The sequence below is a fragment of the Caenorhabditis briggsae genome (genome assembly GCF_000004555.2).
Source record: "Caenorhabditis briggsae complete genome, chrX, whole genome shotgun sequence".
NCBI lineage: Eukaryota > Metazoa > Nematoda > Chromadorea > Rhabditida > Rhabditidae > Caenorhabditis > Caenorhabditis briggsae.
The window spans coordinates 2,232,030-2,253,875 of record NC_013491.2 but is presented as its reverse complement, the minus strand read 5'-3'; the positions used below and the strand labels follow the sequence as shown (position 1 = coordinate 2,253,875).

Genomic DNA, 21,846 nt, shown 5'->3' with positions numbered 1-21,846 from the left:
TCTGGAAAAAATGGCAGCTTTGGACAGCGTTTTTCCAGGAAATTACTCCTGGAAATCAACTTTGAACGCGCCAATAGTAAAAAAAAATCCCAAGATGTAATGTTTTTTCAGCATGCCAATCCTTATCAATATTTTCCCAGCCAAGAGACTACATGGATTGCGGATCTTTATACACTTATCGAGAATCAACGAGAATCTGGATATCACTACAACAGCTTGCTGGATCTTCTGGATGAGGCCGTTCCTGGAGTTGGTCCGTCTGCACCAATTGAATACCGCTGGAGGAATAACACATTTCTCCTTGCATAATAATTTGCTTTAAATTAAAAGTATTACCCGATTTAGCGCTCCCATTCTAGCCGTTGGTTAGCCCGATTTTTCTTTATAAGACTTTCGATTTCCAATATACAGTAACAGTTCCCACGTTGTTTTAGTCGATTTTCATCTTGTTTTTCTCTATTTAATTGTCTAAAATTCCTGATTTAATGTAGTTTAAATAATTGTATCACTCCCTGTTGTGGCCTCTAGATTATTTATTATATGATAAGCTTGAAATATCACAGTGCTTTAATTTTTTAAATTCCACATCTTGCGATTCGAATTATTTTCTACCCTTAAAAACCGGTGTTTTCCCCCATAATATTCCAGTGTAAAATATTCTATATGTTTTTTCTCTCGAATACTTTTGATAATACATGAGCTTTAATAATTGTTATCCCCCCGTGTCCATACAGGTTTACATGTTAATGATTTGTCTTCCAATTTCTTCCCAAATTATTTATATGTATTATAGAAATTCATACTTTATCTGTATTCAAAAACTAGAAACACATCTACACAGAGAATCGCTAGTGGTCTTATAATTATAGTGGCACTTAAGGTGCACTGTGGCTCCCCACAGCCTCCTCTCAACTAGTCAGTGCTCAGAAAGTCTCTTTTTCTACTTAAATTGAAATCTAGAGGCGAGAACAGACGTTCCTGACTATGCATTCGTTACTTGAGTCGTTACGCAGAGAATGTCGACGAGACTGAAAAAAAACGCGAAATCTAGATTCAAATCCATGTATATTATTTTACCGCCGTGTTCCTGAAATGCTTAAAAAATATAGAAAAAAGTTAACCATACCACAAATTTATTCGAGCGGGAAAAAATAAAAAAAAATTTAATTTTTAATAAGCATCCTCAATGGATCTCTGCATTCGAAGCTCCTCTTCACGAACGGCTCCACCTCCTCCGGTGTAATGACACTTTCATACTTCTCGCGAAACTTGATATTCGTCTCCAATCGAACAGCAGCCAACTTCTCCGGCGTGTACGTCCATTCTCTCTTCTGTGTGTTCGCCGGATGCAAAATGGGCATGGTTGTCCTCGGGATTGTCAATGCACACACCAATGCAGAGTCTGGAACAGGTTTAGTAAATTTGGAAAATACGAATCAGTTTTGCTTCACTTGCGGAACTATTCAGTTTCAGATCAAATGAGAAGGTCAAAAACAGTTTTTTTCAAAGATGGAAGAGTTTCTAAACTTCTTTCACATAATTTTCCAAAAACTGAACTAGAAAATCAATCGATTTGCGCTTTTTGATGGGTTTTGTTTGAAAACTCGAAAAAAATACTCCCATACTTATCGACGGGTTGATTCATTTATCGGCTGATAACACGCTTCAAAATTGAAGTAGTGAGCAAAACATCAGACCGGATGACAGAGCTCGAAAAGCTTCACAACCTTCAATAAGAATCGATCGATTTCAAAAGCGGTGGGCCAACGATTTTGCCCGGTCCAATTTCAATTCTGGTCGATTGTTATTGAGGTTCTAGAGCTCGCATAGCATACATCTTTCCGTATTTATCTTTAATTACCAATGACCCAGAAATGAGTTTTTGCCTTTTTTTTAGAGTCATTTCTTTGATTTAAACTTAATTTTCCAGTCAAAAATGACCTACCTCTTCTTCTTCTGCTTCTGCACCATCGCCTTATTCTTCAGCGCGCAATCTCCCATCTTCATCTTATTCATCTCCTTATCAGTGGTCGAATTTCACCAGTTTGCTCCTCACGTCCTCGCCGATCGGTGAAGTAGAACTTCAAGCGGAAACTGAAAAATTGATATTTTATAGTTGTTAACTAAAAATGAAAAGGTAAAAGAGCCGAAAACTCGTGAGCTAATCCTAAAATAGAAGCCCACCGAAACCGTTTTCTTTGAGCTCATATATCTTGATTTCTGTAGAAGATAAAAAAATCTGTCAACTTATAAAATATTGGTGAGATTGTGATGAACATGTTATCAGTTAACACATTTTTTGATATCTATTTTAGAAATGGAGATAATTGAGCTCAAAGTTAATAAGTTCAGCGGGCTGCTATAAGAGTAAGCATGGTCAGTAAGTTTGAAAATGGAACCCATCACAAATCCTAAAAGAGCTGGTTTTTGGGAAATCGAACGATAAATATTACTATATTCGTTTTGTTTTCAGTAATTTTCTTGTCGATTTTGGGAAAAAGATTTCTTACCTTTTAAAAGTTTGTCCGCCATAATTAGATGGTTACATAGTAAATAATATTCAGAAAAATAAAAGGAAGAATACCAAAATCAAGAGACAGAAAAACAGATATCCGTCATCAACATGTATATGAAATGAGAAGTCCGCGAGAATGATGGAGGGAGAAGAGAGATTGTGGAGACGCAGACGGTGAGAGAAATCGATAGTGGACTCGGAGAATGACATCATCGCTCCCATCGCCTGTTTTCAACACACGGAAAAAGTTGATTGCAACGTCACCAGCCGGCAGACATTCTCATTGACCTCTGTACTTTGGACAGAGGGCCAAACGGAACACGACAACGTGCTCACACACTCCCCCTACCTTCCCTTTGTATTCGTTTCTACATTACGCGCGCGGATGGTCCGTTCTCTGTGTCCCGTCCGGAGAGAAGTGAGCTCTTTGTATCAGAATTCAGCTGTTATGTCAAAAGGAGTGACACGGCGAAAAGGGCAAAAGGCAAAAAGCGGAATCTATCTGATTGGACTAGTTATGTTTAGCGACAAGACGGCAAGAAGTGTGATTCTCGTTTTCAGACGGAGAGACCGAAGAAGCTATTCTAGTATCGAACAAACAACTTTTTATGGTTTAGGTTCTTGAAAACATCCTGAAACTTTTGCAATGTGATTCACAGTGTTAATTATAAAAAGTTCATATTTTCTAAAAATGATTACAATTCAAAAATAAAAAAGAACATTTAAAAAAAAGCGGCCTCGCATTGATCCCCACGATGTTTCACCAGTGACTTCTGGTATTGCTGTACTTCTTTCGTGGATGCTGCTTGCAATCACACCCATAAAGTTGCAGCTCGAACGGCTTCAGAAGCTCCGCGATTTTCGATCCATCCAATTTCAGCTCCTCTTCTGACAGCATACTCTTCTCCTCATCTGTCCTTTTCTGCATCCTCTCCTCCAGAGCCCATCGATCCAGAATCTCCTTCACCTCCTTGAAAAACACCACCTCTTTGACATCTCTGGTAGATTTGGTCCTCACCCAGGTGATAGTTGCGCATCTGGAAGAGATATATTGTATTCAAGATGTATTTTTTCAAAGAATCGTTTGAAACTACAAAACCATAACAGAATCTTTCAAAAGTAATATCTTGGAAGAGCCAATTTTTTGGAGAATCTAGGTCGATGGCTTTATTTTTTGGCCATTTTCAGTCGAAATTTAAATAATAAATGGATTACTTACCTTTTAAAAACTTTTCCGACATAATTAAATGGTTAAATAGTAAATAATCTTCAGAAAAAATCAAAGGAAAAATCCCAAAATTCAGAGACAGAAAGAAAATCAGATATCCGTCATCAAAAAGCGTATGAAATAAAAATAAATACGTATGACCGCAAGGGTGATGGAGAGAGAGCGAGTGTTGGGAGAGACGCAGAAGGTAGAAGCAATCGATAGAGGACAGTGAGAATGACATCATCGCTTGTTTTGACTCCACGGAAAGAGATGGTTGAAGCGTCACCAGCCGGCAGACATCCTTAATCAGAGAGCTGACCCTTATATCTCGGACAGAGGGCATAACGGACCTCGGAAATGTGAAAACGCTCTTGTACTCCCCTCCCAACCCTTTGTATTTGCTTCTATCTTACGCGTGCAGATGGTCCGTTCTCTCTGTGCCGTCCGGAGGGAAGTGAGCCCGTTGTATCAGAATTGAGGTGTTATGTCAGCACAAGGCAAAGAGAACAAAAGGCGAAAAGTGAATATCTGATCGGACCAGTTATGTTCGGGGACAAGACGGCATGAAGTGGGTTTCTGGTTTTCAGACAGAGAGACAGAAGACGCTATTCTTATATATAATGAGAAAAAGCTTTTCATGTTTCAAGTTCCCGAACCTGAAAATGTTGTGAAATGATTCAGAGTGATAATTATAAAAGGTTCATATTTTCAAAAAAAAAATTACAAAACATGGAAGGAGCTGGAAATATCAGAAACGGCAAGGGTAGACAAAAACAAAAAAAAAGGCGGGGACAAAGATTAAATATACAGTAAAACCTGTAATAGAAGAGCCTCCTAACTTTTAACTTTGAGCCAGTTTGTCTCGGTTACTGTAAGAGATATCAAAACGTTGTTGACTGATAAAATGTTTGTGATATTATGATAAGCAATTTATCAGTTGATCATTTTTAGAAATCTTTCACAGTAACCGAGATAATTTGGCTGAAAGTTAGAGAGTTCAATGTTAAGAAACTTAGTGTTGAGAAACTTAAATATTGTAAAACCTCAAAAAAGGGTCATCTAGCGTCTAACTTTGAACCAATTTATATCAGTTCCTGTGACAGATATCAAAAAGTGGTCAACTGATCAATTGTTTATCAATATTAGCAACGTTTTATCAGTTAACCACTTTTTGATATCTTTTACAGAAAGTGAGATAAATAGGATTAAGGTCAGCAAAGCTTCCCTGTCGCCCCTCTCTTTTTGGAGGTGGAAGTAAGGAACCAATTTAGCTCGATTTCTGTAAAAGATTCAAAAAAGTTGTCAACTGATCAATTGTCTATCATAATATTACAAACGTTTTATCAGTTGACAACTTTTTTCTATCTTTGATGAAAACCGAGATAATTGAGCTCAAACTTGACAGTGTGGGAGCCAGTCTATTACAATGATTAAATATACCGTAAAACCTCTAATAGAAGAGCCTCCTAATTTTTAAAATGTTTGTGATATTATGATAAGCAATTTATCAGTTGATCATTTTTTGAAATCTTTCACAGTAACCGAGATAATTTGGCTGAAAGTTAGAGGGTTCAATGTTGAGGAACTCAATGTTAACCAGGAACTATCTTTGATACCGAGATAATTGAGCTTAAACTTGACAGTGTGTAGGCCAGTCTATTACAAAAATGAGAAAATATGAAAAAATGAAGAATTGAGGAAAACCTAATTATTCAAAAATTCTTGTGTACTCCATTTCTCAGTGCATCTTGATCCATCCCTCGTCTGCCTGCTTATGTCGAAGCTTCAGAAGTTTGGAGCAGTTGTTGGACCACATGTTCTTAGCTTTTGGAGGCATCTGCTGCCAGAGAGCGTCTGAACAATGCGTATTGTTAACAAATTTCGAAGAGTAGTCACAAAACTTGGGATACTATAAAGTCGGATCCCGCTTTGGTTAATTTCTAGTTGAAAAAAAAGGAATACCCACCTGATTCAAATTTTTTCGCAATAGATATTGGAATACATAGTTGTTAATTAATAGAATATTCAGAAAAAAATAAGATTTCCAGAGAGGCCGAAAAAATCAGATATCAGCCATCAGAATGCGTATTGAATGAGGAACCGGAGAGGGAGAGAGAGAGAGATGGGGAGAGAGAGAGAGAAGAAAATTAGAAATTCAAATGTTTTGTCTTCTGTTCCTCTGTGGTTCTACCTAACTCGCTCGCGCAAATTGGTCCCGTCCCTGTGTTTCTCTCCCCCATTGATCTGCCCACTATCTGTTGCTCACTTTTGTGTGTCTCTCGTCGACAGACGTCCTCACCAGTCAACTGACCTCAGAAAATCTATACCAAAGGCGTAACAAACCGTAAGAAGGCGTAACAAAACATTTGCTCCTCTATTTTCTCTTCTTCTACTGGTTACAATTTTCCTGTGTCAAATATCTAAATTATCCCGTTTTCCCTACCCTACTCAGATCGGCCTCGTGAGGAGCATTTTCTGAGTCTTTCATATCTTGCCCTCTAATGTTATATTACACCTGATCAATAAACAAATTACAAATTACACGACCATGTGTTGTCATCGCTCTTGCTCTTCCCCTCCGTGATTCCAACTTATGCACGGGTATTATGGTTCCTTCTCCGTCTCTCTCACTTGCCCACTCTCCTCCCCCCGGATATCATTCGTACTTGTTTTGTCCGTACCGTCTGGTGACCTCTGTTTTGCTCTCTTCGTTTGTTGTCTCGCGGTGTTTATTGATCGCAATTCAGGTTTTCTTTGTGAACTCATTGAAATACCAGAATTCAAAAACACCGCTTGGCTCCTGTTACTGACCTAATGTTCCAAACATCTAGGATGAGCAGTCGAGCAATTCGTATTCCGTAGAATATTTGAAAAAAAACCCCCAATTAGTTTCTCAAAACTTTCGCAATTACTAGTAAGACGGCACTACTCCCTTGAAAACACTGAAAACTGATCTGAGAGCGTCAGTTCTTGCCTTGGTCTAGTTTCGTTCACGAATTCACGCTTATCGATCGGCTCCGACCAGTTTTCTTGGGTGACATATGTTTCAGAACGAGGGTTCTTGAATATAGGATATCAAGGTGTCCTTGTGAATATTACATGTGATGGCGTGATGTCACTGCTCAAGCGGGATAGATTCAACTTGCGACACAGATTTTTTGCTGCTCGGACTCGAGCATCTTACACTAAGGTGAGTTGTTTTCACATATTTGAGAATCCAAGCTAAATTGGAGCGTTTCAGGTACTTCACCACGATAGGACATAAGAACCTGCCGACGCCTGAGTCTCAACTAGATTTGTATTCGCCGAACGAGATGGTTATGAAGCTCCAGTGAAGTTGAAGTATTTGCAATGATGGATGATCACATTCCCAGAAGGCGACTTGCACCGTCATTGATATTTCCAGAAATGAAAAACTGGCTGTGAGGTGAATGGCTTTAATTTTTTTCAGTGCCAAAAACATTACATTTCAGTTACCACCACATCAAATTGCTTATTTTCAGACTGCATAAGAGCTCCAGAATTTATTTCATGGCATTTCGTTCTCGGATCGCTTTACTTTCTAAGATGCACCAGTTCAAATGCTTCAAATTAAAAAACAAACAGACTAGGCTAATGAGGTCAGCTCAACCAACGAAGAAGTACCAGAAACAGTCTCTCATAGTCAATGTTTTTTAGATTCGGGATGTCTAAGCTAATGAATCGGCGGAGAATCAGATGGCAGGCATCCAGCAAAGACTCAAACAGCTTTCGAATCACTACAGTTGCCAAAGGAAGAATTATTAATAAGAGTTGATGCGCCTCCGTGTTGAAATGATTGACTTCTGATGCTGTCCGCAACCTGAAAACCTGCTGAAGTCGAATGACGGATTGATTGTCGTCGTTACCAACTTGGACTCCATTAAATTGCTCTTGACCACTTTAAACAGCTCCAAAAGATCTCTAGAACGCTCTAAATGCTCCGGATTCACCTTAGAAGATTCAGGTAAGCCAGACGATTCTCCAATAAGTTTATTTCTCATTCTTTCAGAACCACTACCAAACGTCATGAAAGAGCGAGTTATTGGAAGAGATTTACAGCAAGTGGAGGACACTTTGGGAAAGCTGCCAGAGGATTCGATTTAGACGGAAAGTGGAAAAACGCGACGGGCTGAAAGCGAGAAGCATCGCGTGGCAAGAAAATCCAGTGGTGCATGGAACTTTTCAGAATATTCTAGATGCTTGGCGTTGAGCAAAAGATCCAGAAGACCCAGAGATTGTTGTTCCAGCTCCGAAAGATCAAAAATCCCTCCCTGAACTTTCAATAAATGCTAACCAGGATGGTATGATGGACTGCGATTCAAAAGGATTTTTTCTTCAATTATTCGCAGCAAAATAGTGGGAATCTGAAATTGATTCTGAATCTTCAAGAGCTTCAAAGCCTTTTTATGACTCCAGAAGCTCCACAAATGATTGAAAATGCTTGCTCCAGCCATGAGCACCCAGTCAAAAGATTGTAATGTAAGTTCACTTAATATTGTCAATTCATTTCAAAAGATACTATTTTTCAGACACAGCCTAAGAAATAAATCGTCTGGAGATTATAAGGACAACGGTTGCTCCCGGTTAAAGTGAATAGTGAGGCACCTCCAAGATTTTTGCTGCTTAGAACAACAGAAATGTTTCTGCCACAATCTCAAGTGATTCCGATGTAGTTGCTTCCTTCTGTGGTCCATTCGAGGAGAAAAAGCAACGCCGCGAAGGTTGTCAACACTTCAGGAATTCTAATTCACTCTACAAGTCAGGCTGTATATCAAGGAGGAGATGATCGAGTAGACGAGAATCGCCGTACCTGAACCAAAGCGTAGCCTTCTAAGTGAGCCTTTATCTTCATTCTAGAAGACAGCTGGTAATCTGATTGGAATGCTATTTGTTTCAAATGTGAAAAACCACTTCATGGTTTAGGTTCCTGAAAACTTCCTGAAATTTCGCAATGTGATTCACAACTATAATTCTAAAAGATTCATATTTTTCAAAAATACTAACATTCGAAAACGAAAGAGAGAAATTTCAAAATTTAGGTAGTTTGCTCGATGGTAGCCAAGGCTGGTTCGGAATTGGGATCTTGGTATCCTTCGTGCCAAAGACTCCATAGCCAAATAGACGATCATGGGCCCTTGATGTTCGGTTTTCCTTTCCGTCCATTTTTTTACTTAAGGGAAAACGACGGTTACCTGAAAATATGATTTTTTTTTTTAAATTGAAAATTCGTCATGTAGAATTTTGAACTGATCAAAAATGAATCGCAAACGACTGATAGGAACTTTTACTATAAGTAAGATTGAATTTCGCGAGTTTCTTAATTTTCTCATTTTGAGTCGAAATTTAAAAAAAACCAGAATTCTCACCTCATTCGAACTTCTAAGCAATAAATAGTGGAATAAGTAGGGGTTAAATGATAGAATATTCAGGAAAAATAAAAGGAAGATTTCCAGAATCCTTTCATTTTAGGATTCTTTGGAAATCTTCCGAAAGGCCGGTGGAAAATCACGTACCAGCCATTATAAACACAGTGTGCATGGAATAAGAAGTCAGCAAGGGTGATGGAGAGAGAGAGAGAGAGAGAGAGAGTGTGTGTGTGTGTGTGTGTGTGTGTGTGTGTGATGGCGGAGACGCAGCAAGATGGAAAATCGATACTGTGTTGTTTTCTGTCACTGTGGTTCATCCAAACGCGCGCGCGCAAGATGGTCCCATCTCTGTGTTTCTTCCCCTCCTTCGGTCAGCATCCGATCTGACCCCAAACTGTTGCTCAGTTGTTCTCGTCGACAGACAATCGCCACATGTATTCTCCCTCTCCCGTTAATCATTCGATCTTGTTAGCTCCGGTCCGTCTGGTTACCTTTTTCTGCTCTCTTCGTTTGTGGTCCGCAGTGTCCATCGTTCGCAATTCAGGCTTTCTTCGATAATTAAGCAAAACACCAGAATTCGAAAACACACGAAAAAGCAGAATCCTCTTCGTCTCATCAATGATATCATACGGAAGATGTTCTACTTACCACATGTTTTATGCTGGCTCGACAAGGAAACCTTCTAGTAAGATAAGCTATTCGACAGATTGGAGAATTTTCATTGAAGTAGAGAATTTCAGTTACAACAAGGCGGTCGCATTGGAATATATGGATTTGTCCAACTCTATGTCGCAACTGGATTAATATCCACCTACCAACATGATCATGAAGCTCCAGTAGAGATGGAAAAAAGCCGATGATGGGAACGACATGCTTCTTCTATCACCTAGATCTTCTCTCATGATGACCAAGATAATATAAAATACTCGCCCCGCTCAAGATTGAACAGGATTTGTGAATTTGATTCAAGAATAATGTAATGAATCGACATCGATTGCAGTTGAGTCAAAATGGTGTTCTGCTGGAACGACCCGAGACGCCTTTATCAAGTGTTGAGCTGGAAACCTCTGCATTCGACATTTGGGAAACACTGAAAAACCGACTTTAACTGAAAGTTGAAGTGCTACTGACGGTGCTATGAGACATTCTCCAAACTATGGATCATTAAGCGCAGGGGTAGAAGGTATGTTGTTTCTTCGACAAGACAAATATTTGCTAAATTGCGCCCCACTGGGAGTTGGTTGGTAGGGTGTTTCTCTGGCTAGTGTTAGTCTTGGTCCACAGCCGTGACTTCTGCTGTTGTTTAGGCTACCCAAAACTTTTGAGATGTTTTTGACAAAGATAAAAATAACAGGTTCATATACTGGAAAACTAATTACAATTTGAGAATTAAAGCACAAATTTAAAATTTAAAAATTACTAGACTGGAGTCATGAGAAAAATATCTCCGAGATGTTCCTTTTGTTGACGAATTCTGAAAATAGGACTTTGATTATTTCTAGTTTATTTTAATGCTAAGAACTGATCTTAAACCTAGGCATAGGCAGCCTTGAGAATCACTAGGCTTAAAATTCAGTCTACATATCTACGATCCGAAGGCACCACTCACAATCAAGCTCCGTCATCATCTTGACTCTTTTACTGTATCTTTATTCCTCTCCTTCTTCCATTTCCGGTGCATTCCGTTCCGTCTTCTTTCAATTTTGCGGTCCAGACCGCGCATCTTCAACTCCAATTACTTCTTGATGGCATCCGCGAACAGTTTGTTGGATCCTACTAATTCCAATCACAGTTCATTCTGGAGCATTCCAAGCTTGATGTTTCGATATCGCTCTTCAGACGTTCCTTCTGCTCTTCCAACTTTTTCTTCTCAGTAGCTCCCACTGCACACTTGTTTTCGGTCATACCTGTTCCATTTTTAGTTCGAAGTCTCCCCTTTCTTGCTCTTTCTTAGTTCTCCTGGAACAACTCATCCAATTTATCTCCTTTCCAAATTGACTGAAGCTTCTCCAATTTTTTCTTTGAAGTGAAACCTGAAAAAGTATATATTTTTAGCTAGAATGAGAAACGATTGATTCGCAAACGGATGAATTCGTTCTGGTATAACTCCAGTTGTGTCTAATTTTTAGTTGAAATTGAAGTACCTGACTCACCTCACTCGACTTTTTTTCGTAATAAATAGTTGGATAAGTAGTGGTTAAATAGTAGGATATTGACAAAAATCAATAGGAAGATTTCCAGAATCCATTCATTTTTATGATTTTATCTGGAAATCTTCCCGAAAGGCCGGTGGAATATCAGGTACCAGCCATTTCAGAGCGTATAATGTGGAATGCCAAAAAAGCGATCAGTTTATGTTGTTGGAGACGCAGACAGAGAGAGCAAGCGATGACGGGGAAGCTGGTGGGCGGGGCGATGTGAAAAATCAATATCAAGCCTGCTGCTATCAGTTATCTTATTTCGCAATAGGGGCAGAAACAATACCAAGTATGCTTCTTCCAAGTATCTTGTTTCGAAGTATTTGTGTTTCTGGAAAAAGAGAGACAAACCTGAGAAGGAAAAGAAGGAAGATACTCTAATAACCCCAGTAGCATTCGATGCCTGGACAGCAAGCACTGTATTTTCGAATTTCAGAGACAAAAGACACTGTCGTATCAAAAAGGATAACTTTTTACGTTTTTAGGTTCCTGAAATCATCCTGAAATTTTTTTTTATGTGTTTCACAGTAATAATTATAACAGGTTCATTTTTTCAAAAAAAAATTACAACTCAAAGAATGAGACGCTTACAATTAAAGACAATTTTAAAAATTAGAATCTTATCACTCCTCGAGCGCTTTTGCGAAGGTTTCCGATTGGAATATTGTATGTATCCTGAAATTATCAGTTTGATTATTTGTAGTTGATTGTTTTCAAGATTCATAGAACTAATCAAAAATACCTTTAACTTCTCCAGATTGTTCCTCCTCTGTCATCGGGATAACTTTCCCAAACTGCGACTCCATGAAGTCTTGCACTTCTTTGGGAAGGGTCATATTAGCTACAGTAATCCAAAACATCAGCCATGTCTTCGTACTCATCTGATCCTTCATCATGGTCATCTTGTGGATCGTAGAAGTCATTTGTTTGGCGTCCGATGACTCTTCCTCCTTGGCTTATGGCAATTTGCTGAAATAGAATTCGTCGATCCAGTCTAGTTGAGGCTCCTCGAACATATAATACTCACCTGTGCCATGAAGTTAAGTAGGAATAGATAAAATAATTTCTAGAAAAATCAAAAAAGAATTTCGGACATCCATTAAGTAGGTTGCCTCGAAAGTTCCTGAATTTAGACGTCTATCCAGTTAAGTCGTCATGGGGAGCTAAAACTGAAGCCCGAAACACATCAGACCTCAGTCGTCGCTAGATAGAATGGTATATGAGTGGCGCCAAAAATTTAAATAGCCTTATGAAGAGATGAGGAGACGCAGAGCAAGAGTGATGAGTCAGTGATGCAAATGGTAGGGAAAAGACTAGAGATTTAGTTTCAAATGCAAAACAAGAGAGACACAGAGTGTGCTGTCGCGTGTGGTTTTTTCGTCATTTGATATTATGGCCGAGAATTCTCAACTTACCCAATTTAGGCCACCATTTCAATATTATCTAGAAGATGAAACATGTGAATTTTAGACTATTCCAAGGCCGAAAAGGTTGGTGGCCTAGAAAACGCAACTTGCGAAGGGTTAAGTCACCATATTAAAATTTTTGAAAAACGGCCTGACAATGAGATATTTACTGGAGAATAGGCATTTTGACATGGTCGCCTTATTTCAGCAAGTTGAGTTTTTCAGGCTTTCATGGTAAATGACCTATAAGTAGCATAAAATTCATTTGGTTTTTCAAGCCATTGGTGACCTGGAATTTTCACTGGAGAAAGTTATGCCACCAAAGCAAATGGCCTAGAAAACCCATCTTGCGAATGTTAGGCTTTCTTGGTGCTCTCTCTCTCTCTCTCTCTCTCTCTCTCTCTCTCTCTCTCTTTCTCTCTCTCTCTCTCTCTTTCTCTCCCTCTCCTTTTCTCACTTGCTCCATTTCTTAAAATTCTAAAAATCCCGAAATTTTTGATATGTGATTCACAAAAATAAACTCAAAAAGTTCATACATTCAAAAATGAAAAAAAAGAGATTCGAAAATGAAAAAGAGAAAAAATTGTTGGCGACGTTGAGCGCTCAATCTTTCTTTTCTGGATCGTTCCGCAGCAGCCTTTTTCTCATTTTTCGAACATTCCAGAATTCCATACAGTCCTCATCTTTGATAAACTCAAGCTTCATTAAAATCGTTCTCCTTTGCTCATTTTTGCCTTTCCAATTGATCATCATCCTCGTCGATTCCTGAGAATCCATCAGCTTGTTTTGGAGTTGGTTCTGGCTCCGATCATCTGAAGCTGGGAAAAGAAGAAGACGTCGGAATATTCGGTCTTGTTGATGGCACCAAACGGTTTGAGGAGGAAGATGAGGGAAGCTTTTTGTCTCGCTGACAACATACTCGATGAAGCACTTCTTTTAACAACGACTTTGTCCGGGAGATCATTTCTAGTAGCTTCTCCGTCTTCAGCTATCTTCGTTTTCTTTTCTAGAAAAAAAAATCAATCCAGACATTTTCCGATCCGAACTTTAGAGATTTTTAATTCAAATGATTAGACTTTAAACTCCTTCCCCTTTTCGTTTATCTCTAACAAGTGCTTAAGCCAGATCAAAGACCCTCAATTTATAATCAGTAAATTTGGTCCGTTTTTTGTTTCATTTTTCTGTCTAACTTGAAAAACATCACATTTTTTGAATTTCTTTGTGATGAGAAGTAGGTTAGTTAATAAAATAATCAGAAAAATCAAAGGAATATGTACAAAAATAGGCCAAAAAAATCAGGTATCAGCCATTTGAGTGCGAATGATTTGAAATATCAAAACGTCTTGCACTATTTTCATGGTTGTAGACGCAAACAGAGAGCCGCAGCGATGAAGAGGGAATCGGTGGGCGCGGCTAATTGAAAATCAATAATAGGCTTTCTTCTACCTCCACAAGTGTGCAAATGACAGAGATAGTCATAGGAAAAGAGCCGCTCATCTGCGGACAACCTCCTGTTGATGGGTCGGTGTGTCTCTCGTCGGCTGCCATTCTTTCGCAGAGATTTGACCCCGACAACTCGTACAGAGGACGTAACGGGCCATAGTAGTGTGCAATCGCTCTTGCTCTACCTCTCCGTGATTCTAACTTACACGTGCGCATTATGGTCCTTTCGGTCATTCTCTCTCACTATCCTCTTCCCGTTTTCATTTGATCCCGTTTTCTTCATGCCGTCTGGTGATCTTTCTTCTGTTTCCGTTATTTGTGGTTCGTGGTTTCCATTTTTCCCAGTTCAGACTTTCATTGAGATTTATTTGAACACCAAAATTCAAAACATCGTTTGGCTCCTGTTACTGACCTAATGTATTTTTCCTAATTAGTTCTCCAAACTTTTTTCCCAATAAACCCTAATAAACACGGCCTTTTTGGTTTTTCAGCTATTATCAAAGAAATCAAAAGACTGTCACAAAGATGTTCGGAGAATGCTAAGCTAATTGGAAAATATTCGTCTTCATGCCAGCGAATCATCCTCCATCATGTGGATTAACGCTTTTGGGTGAAATAATGAGGCGATGAGAACCACCGTGCCAGAATAAGATTGCAGAATTTCAAGGTATTTTTATCAGAGAAACGATTTGATTCAATCATCCATAATTTTGCAGGAGGGTACATTCTTAATCAAGTTATCAATAAACACGTGCAAGCTGAAGAATTTTGACTATCAAAAGATTTCAATTGTCTCTGAAGAAAACAATGGCTCTACTCTACAAATCTCATTGAGCTTCCCAGGTACAATTCTCATTACAGAAAACGAAAACTTTGATTTTAATTTCATGAGCAGCTTCATGAGCAAATTGGGGATTGGAAACATATACAGGGTGTGCCAAAATTATTGCAACACATTCAAGTGCTGTAACTTCTCTGAAAATACTCGAATAGACTTGAAAATTTGGCAATAGTTTACTGAATACTTTCTAAAAATGACATTATCAAAGTTGTTTGATGCGGTTGCTTTTGATCATCACTACATCTATGAGTTTCTTCGGAAACCCGTCTACTGTGGCACGGAGGTGTTTTGGGGATAACTGCGCCCGTCCTGGGTCCAAACTTTTCCCCAATGACTCCAAATTAGAATGTGGACGTGTTGGGACCCTCGACTGAAAAATTACATATGCGGAATTGTCAACCAAAATCATGTCTGGCGACATGGGTGACCATCCGCAAGTCGTACCGAATCTTGAAAATTTGACCGCGCTCTCTGGTTGAACGGTGTTTGGCTTGTGAGTGAGACCAAAACACCGTAGAACAGTCCAAACATGGTTTCCAGAATAGTATTTTGTCCACGGAAGAACATACCTCTAAAAAGTTTCCTCCTATTAGTACTTTTTGCTGAATTTCACCCAAAATCTACAAAAAATCGAATTCGGAGGTTTTAACCAAAAACCATGACGTACTATGGATATGAAGCTCGGTTGGCCATCCTACCGTGATTATTAGCTAGCTCAGATCTCGGGCAAAAAACTCGATGGTTTCATCCTCATGTGTTAATTTTGGTGCGTGCCAGCAAATGTCGATTTTCACTTCTGGATGCGTACCAAATTTTTATTTCTCGACCGAGTTTTCGTCTTTTGGACATGAAACGTGGTTAGCCCGAGCACTCTTTTGACGATTGTACTGACTGACTTACTGCTCATTTGGAGCTCCAGGCTCAGTTTTTCATTATTCGGTGCGAATTTCGACAAACTCATTCTCTGAAAGCCTTGTTTCTCTTCAGAGCAATAAAAGTTTGAGATCTGACGTTTTTAGACAGTTCTTGGTCGTATTCATCTGTTAGAAACATTCGATGGCTGTCCACTAGGTTGTTCGTTTGATTCCGAGAGCTTTTCCGATGCTGCTTAGGCCCACCCCTCTCTTGCCCACCTCGACGAGGGTGCATAGGTGTATAGAAATAGTCACCATTCGTGTAAAAGTCAGCCTAAAGACTTGAAAATTTGAGAATAAGGTGATCAAGACATGCTGAAAATAATACGTACAAAATAATTGGTCTAAAAATTCTACAGGGATCACCAGACCCCACTAAACTTTGGTTGCAATGATATTGGCGCACCCTGTAAAAGCTGATTGGTGATTCCAACGGCGTAAAACCGAGTGGGCTATATAGTCCAATGGTAGCTGATAGAGGTTTTGAAATGCTCTAATGCTTTTGTGTTAGGTGTTAAAAGATCACTTTCGAAAACAGATTCTACAGTATCCCGTAGTTCCTTTTTTGCATAATGGTCATAAAAACTACGATTTGTCGCTTTTTAATAGCCATTTTTCCATCCCCTCACTTTTATTATGGCCTCATAACGGGCGAGCCCCGTACCACTCCGCGCCTAACCTTCCCTCTTCTCTGTCTCCTCTTCTGATGGCACAGTCCCTCCGCGCTCCACCTCGCCAACGCATAAAACAGCGCGGCTCCTCCCCGCCGGACTGTCGCATATAAGGCCCGCACCTTACACCTCACACTCATGTCTTTTTTCTTTTCGTTTCCCCCTTTTTGTCCTTCTTTCTCTCTTCCCCCCTCTGATGGTACAGTCTCTCCGGGCTCCCCATCGCTACCCCATAACATGACACGGCTCCTCCTCCTGACCTCAGTGTCGCAACTAGGGTACGCATTGTCAGGAATATCAGCAAGTTATATAGTTTTCCCGCCTTTAGACTTACCGTCCTTCCAATTTTCAAGATTCTTATTTCAAGATTTTTGGATTCACAAGTGTTAGGATCTCTCTCTCTCTCTTTCTCTCTCTCTCTCTCTCCATTCAGAAAATTTTCCTTGTTTTCAGCACAACTCAAAATGAGCAACTACAACGACGAATACGATCGTTGTGGAGGAGGTGGAGATCGTGGTGGCTACAGGGACAACTACAACGATCGTAACGACAACAGGAACAATCCACGTGGTGGTAACGACTACAGATACGATGGTGGCTACAACGACAATACGACAAGACGTAACGACTACCAAAACGGAAACAATGATCGGTACCGAGGTGGCGGCCAGGACAACTGCTTCTACAGCGATCGTGGATGCGGTCGTGGAGAATCCGACGCTCGTGGCGTCTATGAGCGAGAATATCTTCAATCTCTTCACAATATCGTCCCCCAATTGGACCGAATGAACTTGAACAACATGAACCTACAATACGGCTACCGCGCTCCGCAGCGATGCACTGCCGGAACGTCCAACCCAGGAGAGCTTTCCGGTGGCGCCGATCATCCGAGAATGCCAGTTGCCAAGAAAGACTTGGCCCACAACCAGCAGACGTTCTACGAGCGCCCGGACACTTCGATATACGAGAATCCACGTTGCGGGAAGAACACCGAGCTTCTGACTAACCATGCACTAGTTCACTTGCCAACCACATCAATTATTCTTTATGAATACAACATTGATGTCTTCAAGGGACGAAAGAAGTTGGAAAAGAGGGAAGAAGCTGGACCAATGTTTTGGGAAATTCTACAAACGGTCCCCAACCACATCTTTCCACCAGCCAGGGATTTTATCTACAACGATGCGAATTTGATTTGGTCAACTAAGAAACTTCCAAGTCACGAGAACGAAGTCAGAGGTCGGAATAGAAACTGGTTCTACTATAAGTACACTCGCTGCGTTGAGCTGAACTCTGAGCTGGCTACGAATGGTCAGGATAGTCAACTGATTTCGACACTGGTGGATGCGATTGCTACGGCGAGAGTCAGATGGCCAAAGTGAGTTTATCTAACTTTGAGCTCATATATCACGGTTCCTGTAAAATATATTCATAAGTTGTCAACTGATAAGATGTTGCTGATATTATGACAAACATTTTATTAGTTGACAAATTTTTAGTATCTCTTATAAAAATTGAAATATATAAGCTTAAAGTTCACGGCTTTCTATTAGAGTATGGACGGTAAATCGAAATTCTCTATTTTCAGGCAAACCGGAAACAAGTTCTCTGTCTTCAAGAAATCCATCTTTCTACTCCAAGGCCGGCTGGACAAAGGAGCGTTCGCCGACGCTCCAGTCTTTGTAAAGCATCGTAATGGAGTCGACGCCCGCATCGGATTCTCAGTGGCGATCAAACTTAATCTCAGAATTGGGATTACTGCTTGCTTCGATGGTAAGTTCCCTACCAGGAAGTTAACTTTGAGCCCAGATATCTCATTTACTGTAACATATATCGAAAAATAGTCAACTGATAAAATGTTGTTGGTTTTATGACAAGCATTTTATTAATTGACAAATTTTTGATATCTTAAACAGGAACCGAGATAATTTCGCTCAAAGTTAAAAGTCAAAAACTATCGTATATGATCTAATAAAACCTCAACCTACACACGCACTTTAAGCTCAGTTATCTCTATTTCTGTAAGAGATAGCAGAAAGTGATCAACTGATAAAATGTTGCTGATATCATGATATACAATTTTTTAGTTAACCATTTTTCAACATCTTCTACAAAAAATGAAGTACATAATCCTAAAGTTAACGTTTCCGATGGCGTTCCATTTGAATGGTTACCGTGTCAATATGAATACGGTATTCTGAATTCATCAACCATCCAAATTTTCAGTCTCCCACACGCTGTTCACTCGTCCTGGCTATCCACTGGTCCGTCTTTTCTGGGAACTCATTTATGGAGAAACTCTTGAAAACGATCAGATCCTTGATGGAGAATGGGATTCGGACATGCAGAGGGCAACACCGACAGAGAGCAATATCCAACTGATGTCGAGCGTGCTTGAGAAGATGACGCTGATTTTCTCCCCTGAGGATGGCATTACATTTGACAAGGAGGGAAAGTGCCATCAGACCGATTTGAGAAGATTGAAGTCCAGAGGCCGCGAGTTCAAATTCTATCAATTCGGGCCAAATTCAACTTTTGAGTTTTTCGATGAGAGAGCTAGACGCGAGATTTCAGTCGCTGAATATTTTCTGGCTGCCTACAACTACCGTATTCGCTATCCAAATCTTCCATGCCTCCAGAAAAAGCCATCCAAAATGAATCCACACCGTCTTGTGCTCTATCCAATGGAGCTTGTCAGCTTGCTAGTTGATCCGATTCGTTATACGGGAGCCGTCACGGAGAAGCTGAAGGGGGATCTCATCAAATACACGACTCTCTCCGCCGATCACCGTCGTCTCGTTCTTCGGCATGTGATTGGTCAGAAGGCAATCGGAGACTGCCCACAAATCGTGGACAACGAGGATCGCTACATGCAGAATCATGGAATCCGAATTGGAAAGGAGATGCTCAGCGTCAAAGCGTGCCTTCTTCCAGCTCCTGAAGTCGTTTATGGAAACACGACGTTCATGGATACGGAGAATCGAGGAGAGTGGAAAGCTTTGACTAATGATCCGATCCGTACTGTCCTGGAGGACGCTGTCTACATGAGGAATCGGAATCGAAACGCGCCGAAGCTCAAGAAGCGTTTGTTAGGATCCATCTTGAAGATCGGCTCTCCTATGAACTCAACAGGATTCGAGATAGACGAGTAAGACTTGAAATTTTTTGAGGCTTTAACATTTCTAGACACAAGAAATCCTTGAAAATCGCTTGAAATTGGTCAGAAAACCAAGAAACTATTAAAAATGAAATTTTTCAAAAAAAAAAACTGCACCAAATGGCTTAGCGGGTTTTGGGCACCAAAATTTACGGTCCACAACTCCAAAGTTTGATTCCTTCTGAGTTCAAAATTTTGAGGAACTCAGAAATGATAGTTTTAGGCACGCTTAAATTGTTGAAAAGAGAATTTTTGAGAATTCGACAAAGAACACAAAAAAATCTTTTTGTTTGAATCTCAAAAATTATAGCTTTAGGCTAATTCAAATTGTAGAAATAGCTTCGGGACATTAAGAAATTTTAATTTCCAGCTCCGGTTATCACCATCTGATGCGTGCCATTCACGAGGCCGGACAACCGGTCTGCTGGCAGATTCCAGAGCTCGGCCAAGCGGCAATCCAAGGAAGTACGGAATACCTCCAGGGTAGAGACTTGCCTGGAACGATCTTGGATTGGTTCATCAGTCTCAAAAAGAATCTTGACGAGTACAAGCAAAGCGAGGATGAGGTGATCGTTCCACTGGTATTCGTGATTTTTGAAGTGCGATTCACCACGTTGAATCTTGAACGCCAGGATTTCCAGAACGATTACAGTGAGTTGTTTTATTTACAGTAGTTTTTTTTCTGTTGGTTTTTGGCAATTGTGAGCGTATTCTAGAGTCTAGAGCTTGACTTGACCGTGTCCGAGCTATTTGAAAATGTTGCTCCAGACTCTTGAGAAGAGTTCCAAACCTTGGCCAAAAAACAACTAAAAAATACATTTTTGTGGTTCTTTTCCCATCTCTCCAACTAACTGTATTTTCAGATCTCTTTAAGTTTTTTGCGGACAACGAAGTTGGCATATTTACACAAGGAATGCTGAAAAAAAACCTTCAATAATATTGGATCAACGCCAGTCACTTGCAAGTTCACTAGCCAAATCGTGGAAAAGATATTGGGGAAAGTGGGCACAACCCATCGTCGTCTTGAGAGAAATGGAGACCACAAGTCATGGAAGAAACTTACAGCTGAACCGACTCTTCTTCTCGGCGTCGACGTCTCGCATCCATCGACTAGGGATTTGAAGGGAGAGGATCATGTCAAACGCTTGTCGATTGCCACCGTTGTCGGAAATATTGATCTGGACTGCACCGAATATCGCGCATCGTCGAAGATTCAAGATGTTGGCGAGGAGAGAATCGTTCGATTCGAGAACGAAATTCTGGAACGAATCTGCAATTTTGTGCAATTCACCGGCAAGCGTCCGGCCCACATTGTCATCTATAGAGACGGTCTTTCGGAGGGAGATTTCCAAAGAACACTGTACGAGGAGAAGAGGAGTGTGGAAACGGCGTGTCGTTCGATTGCTGCAGACTTCAACCCCACACTAACCTACATTGTTGTCACCAAACGTCACCATACCAGATTTTTCCTGAAAAATGAGGAGGAAGGATTGGCAGAACAAGGATTTAATGTCCGGCCGGGAACCTTGGTGGAAGATACGGTGACCACTAAAAACTACTATGATTTCTTCCTAACCACTCAAGTTGGACAAATCGGACTCGCTCGACTAACCCACTACTACGTGCTACATAACGATTGGAAGGTGCCGGCAACCTTCTGGCCGACTGTGACCCATGCTCTCACCTACTTGTTCTGCCGATCAACCAGTACTGTGAATTTTCCAGCTCCTGTCCTCTATGCTCATCTCGCGGCGAAGAAAGCCAAAGAAACGATGGATGGAGCGTTATATGCCAATGCGTGAGTTGGAAAATTTTTGAATGGCAAGATTATAACTTTTTTTCAGCCTCCTCGGAAAGATCCTGGACACCTCTTCATTCGCGGACCTTGCCCAACTGGAACGATGCATCAAGAACCACGAGGAGCTGGATGGCATGACATTTGTCTGATTGCTCATAGCTACTAACCAAAACTTTTCTCACAGTTTTATTTCAAAATATTTTTAAACTTTGCACCACCCGGCTTCATATACCCTTGACACCACTTTTTTCCTTCAAATTCAAAGTTGATCCTAATTTTAATCTATAAATTTACAAGTTGTTGTTA

General features: G+C 40.2%; 4 protein-coding genes across 4 annotated transcripts in view; 3 read left to right on the top strand and 1 right to left on the bottom strand.

Moving 5' to 3' along the window:
- The window catches only part of CBG16092, a gene marked incomplete at both ends in the record, with an annotated part of 4,538 nt that extends 4,229 nt beyond the window's left edge, over positions 1-309 (top strand). The window contains 2 exons of the mRNA XM_002643406.1: positions 1-96; positions 141-309. The exon at positions 1-96 is cut by the window's left edge and continues 494 nt beyond it. Coding sequence (XP_002643452.1) covers positions 1-96; positions 141-309 — 265 coding nt within the window. The remainder of the gene's footprint in view (positions 97-140) is intronic.
- Positions 310-1,163: 854 nt separating this feature from the next.
- On the bottom strand, positions 1,164-4,068 carry CBG16094 (the record flags this gene model as incomplete). The annotated part of the gene is made up of 4 exons (XM_002643407.1): positions 1,164-1,402; positions 2,042-2,094; positions 3,280-3,552; positions 3,878-4,068. The coding sequence occupies 4 exons, from the start codon at positions 4,066-4,068 to the stop codon at positions 1,164-1,166; spliced, it is 756 nt and encodes a 251-aa protein (XP_002643453.1).
- A 3,613-nt stretch (positions 4,069-7,681) lies between these two features.
- CBG16095 lies at positions 7,682-7,879 on the top strand (the record flags this gene model as incomplete). The annotated part of the gene is made up of 2 exons (XM_002643408.1): positions 7,682-7,710; positions 7,756-7,879. 2 exons carry the CDS (start codon positions 7,682-7,684, stop codon positions 7,877-7,879), a joined length of 153 nt encoding a protein of 50 aa, XP_002643454.1.
- A 9,170-nt stretch (positions 7,880-17,049) lies between these two features.
- CBG16098 lies at positions 17,050-21,689 on the top strand (the record flags this gene model as incomplete). Its single annotated transcript, XM_045238882.1, has 6 exons — positions 17,050-17,963; positions 18,174-18,358; positions 18,812-19,733; positions 20,113-20,393; positions 20,808-21,540; positions 21,587-21,689. 6 exons carry the CDS (start codon positions 17,050-17,052, stop codon positions 21,687-21,689), a joined length of 3,138 nt encoding a protein of 1,045 aa, XP_045095917.1.
- Positions 21,690-21,846: the final 157 nt, after the last annotated feature.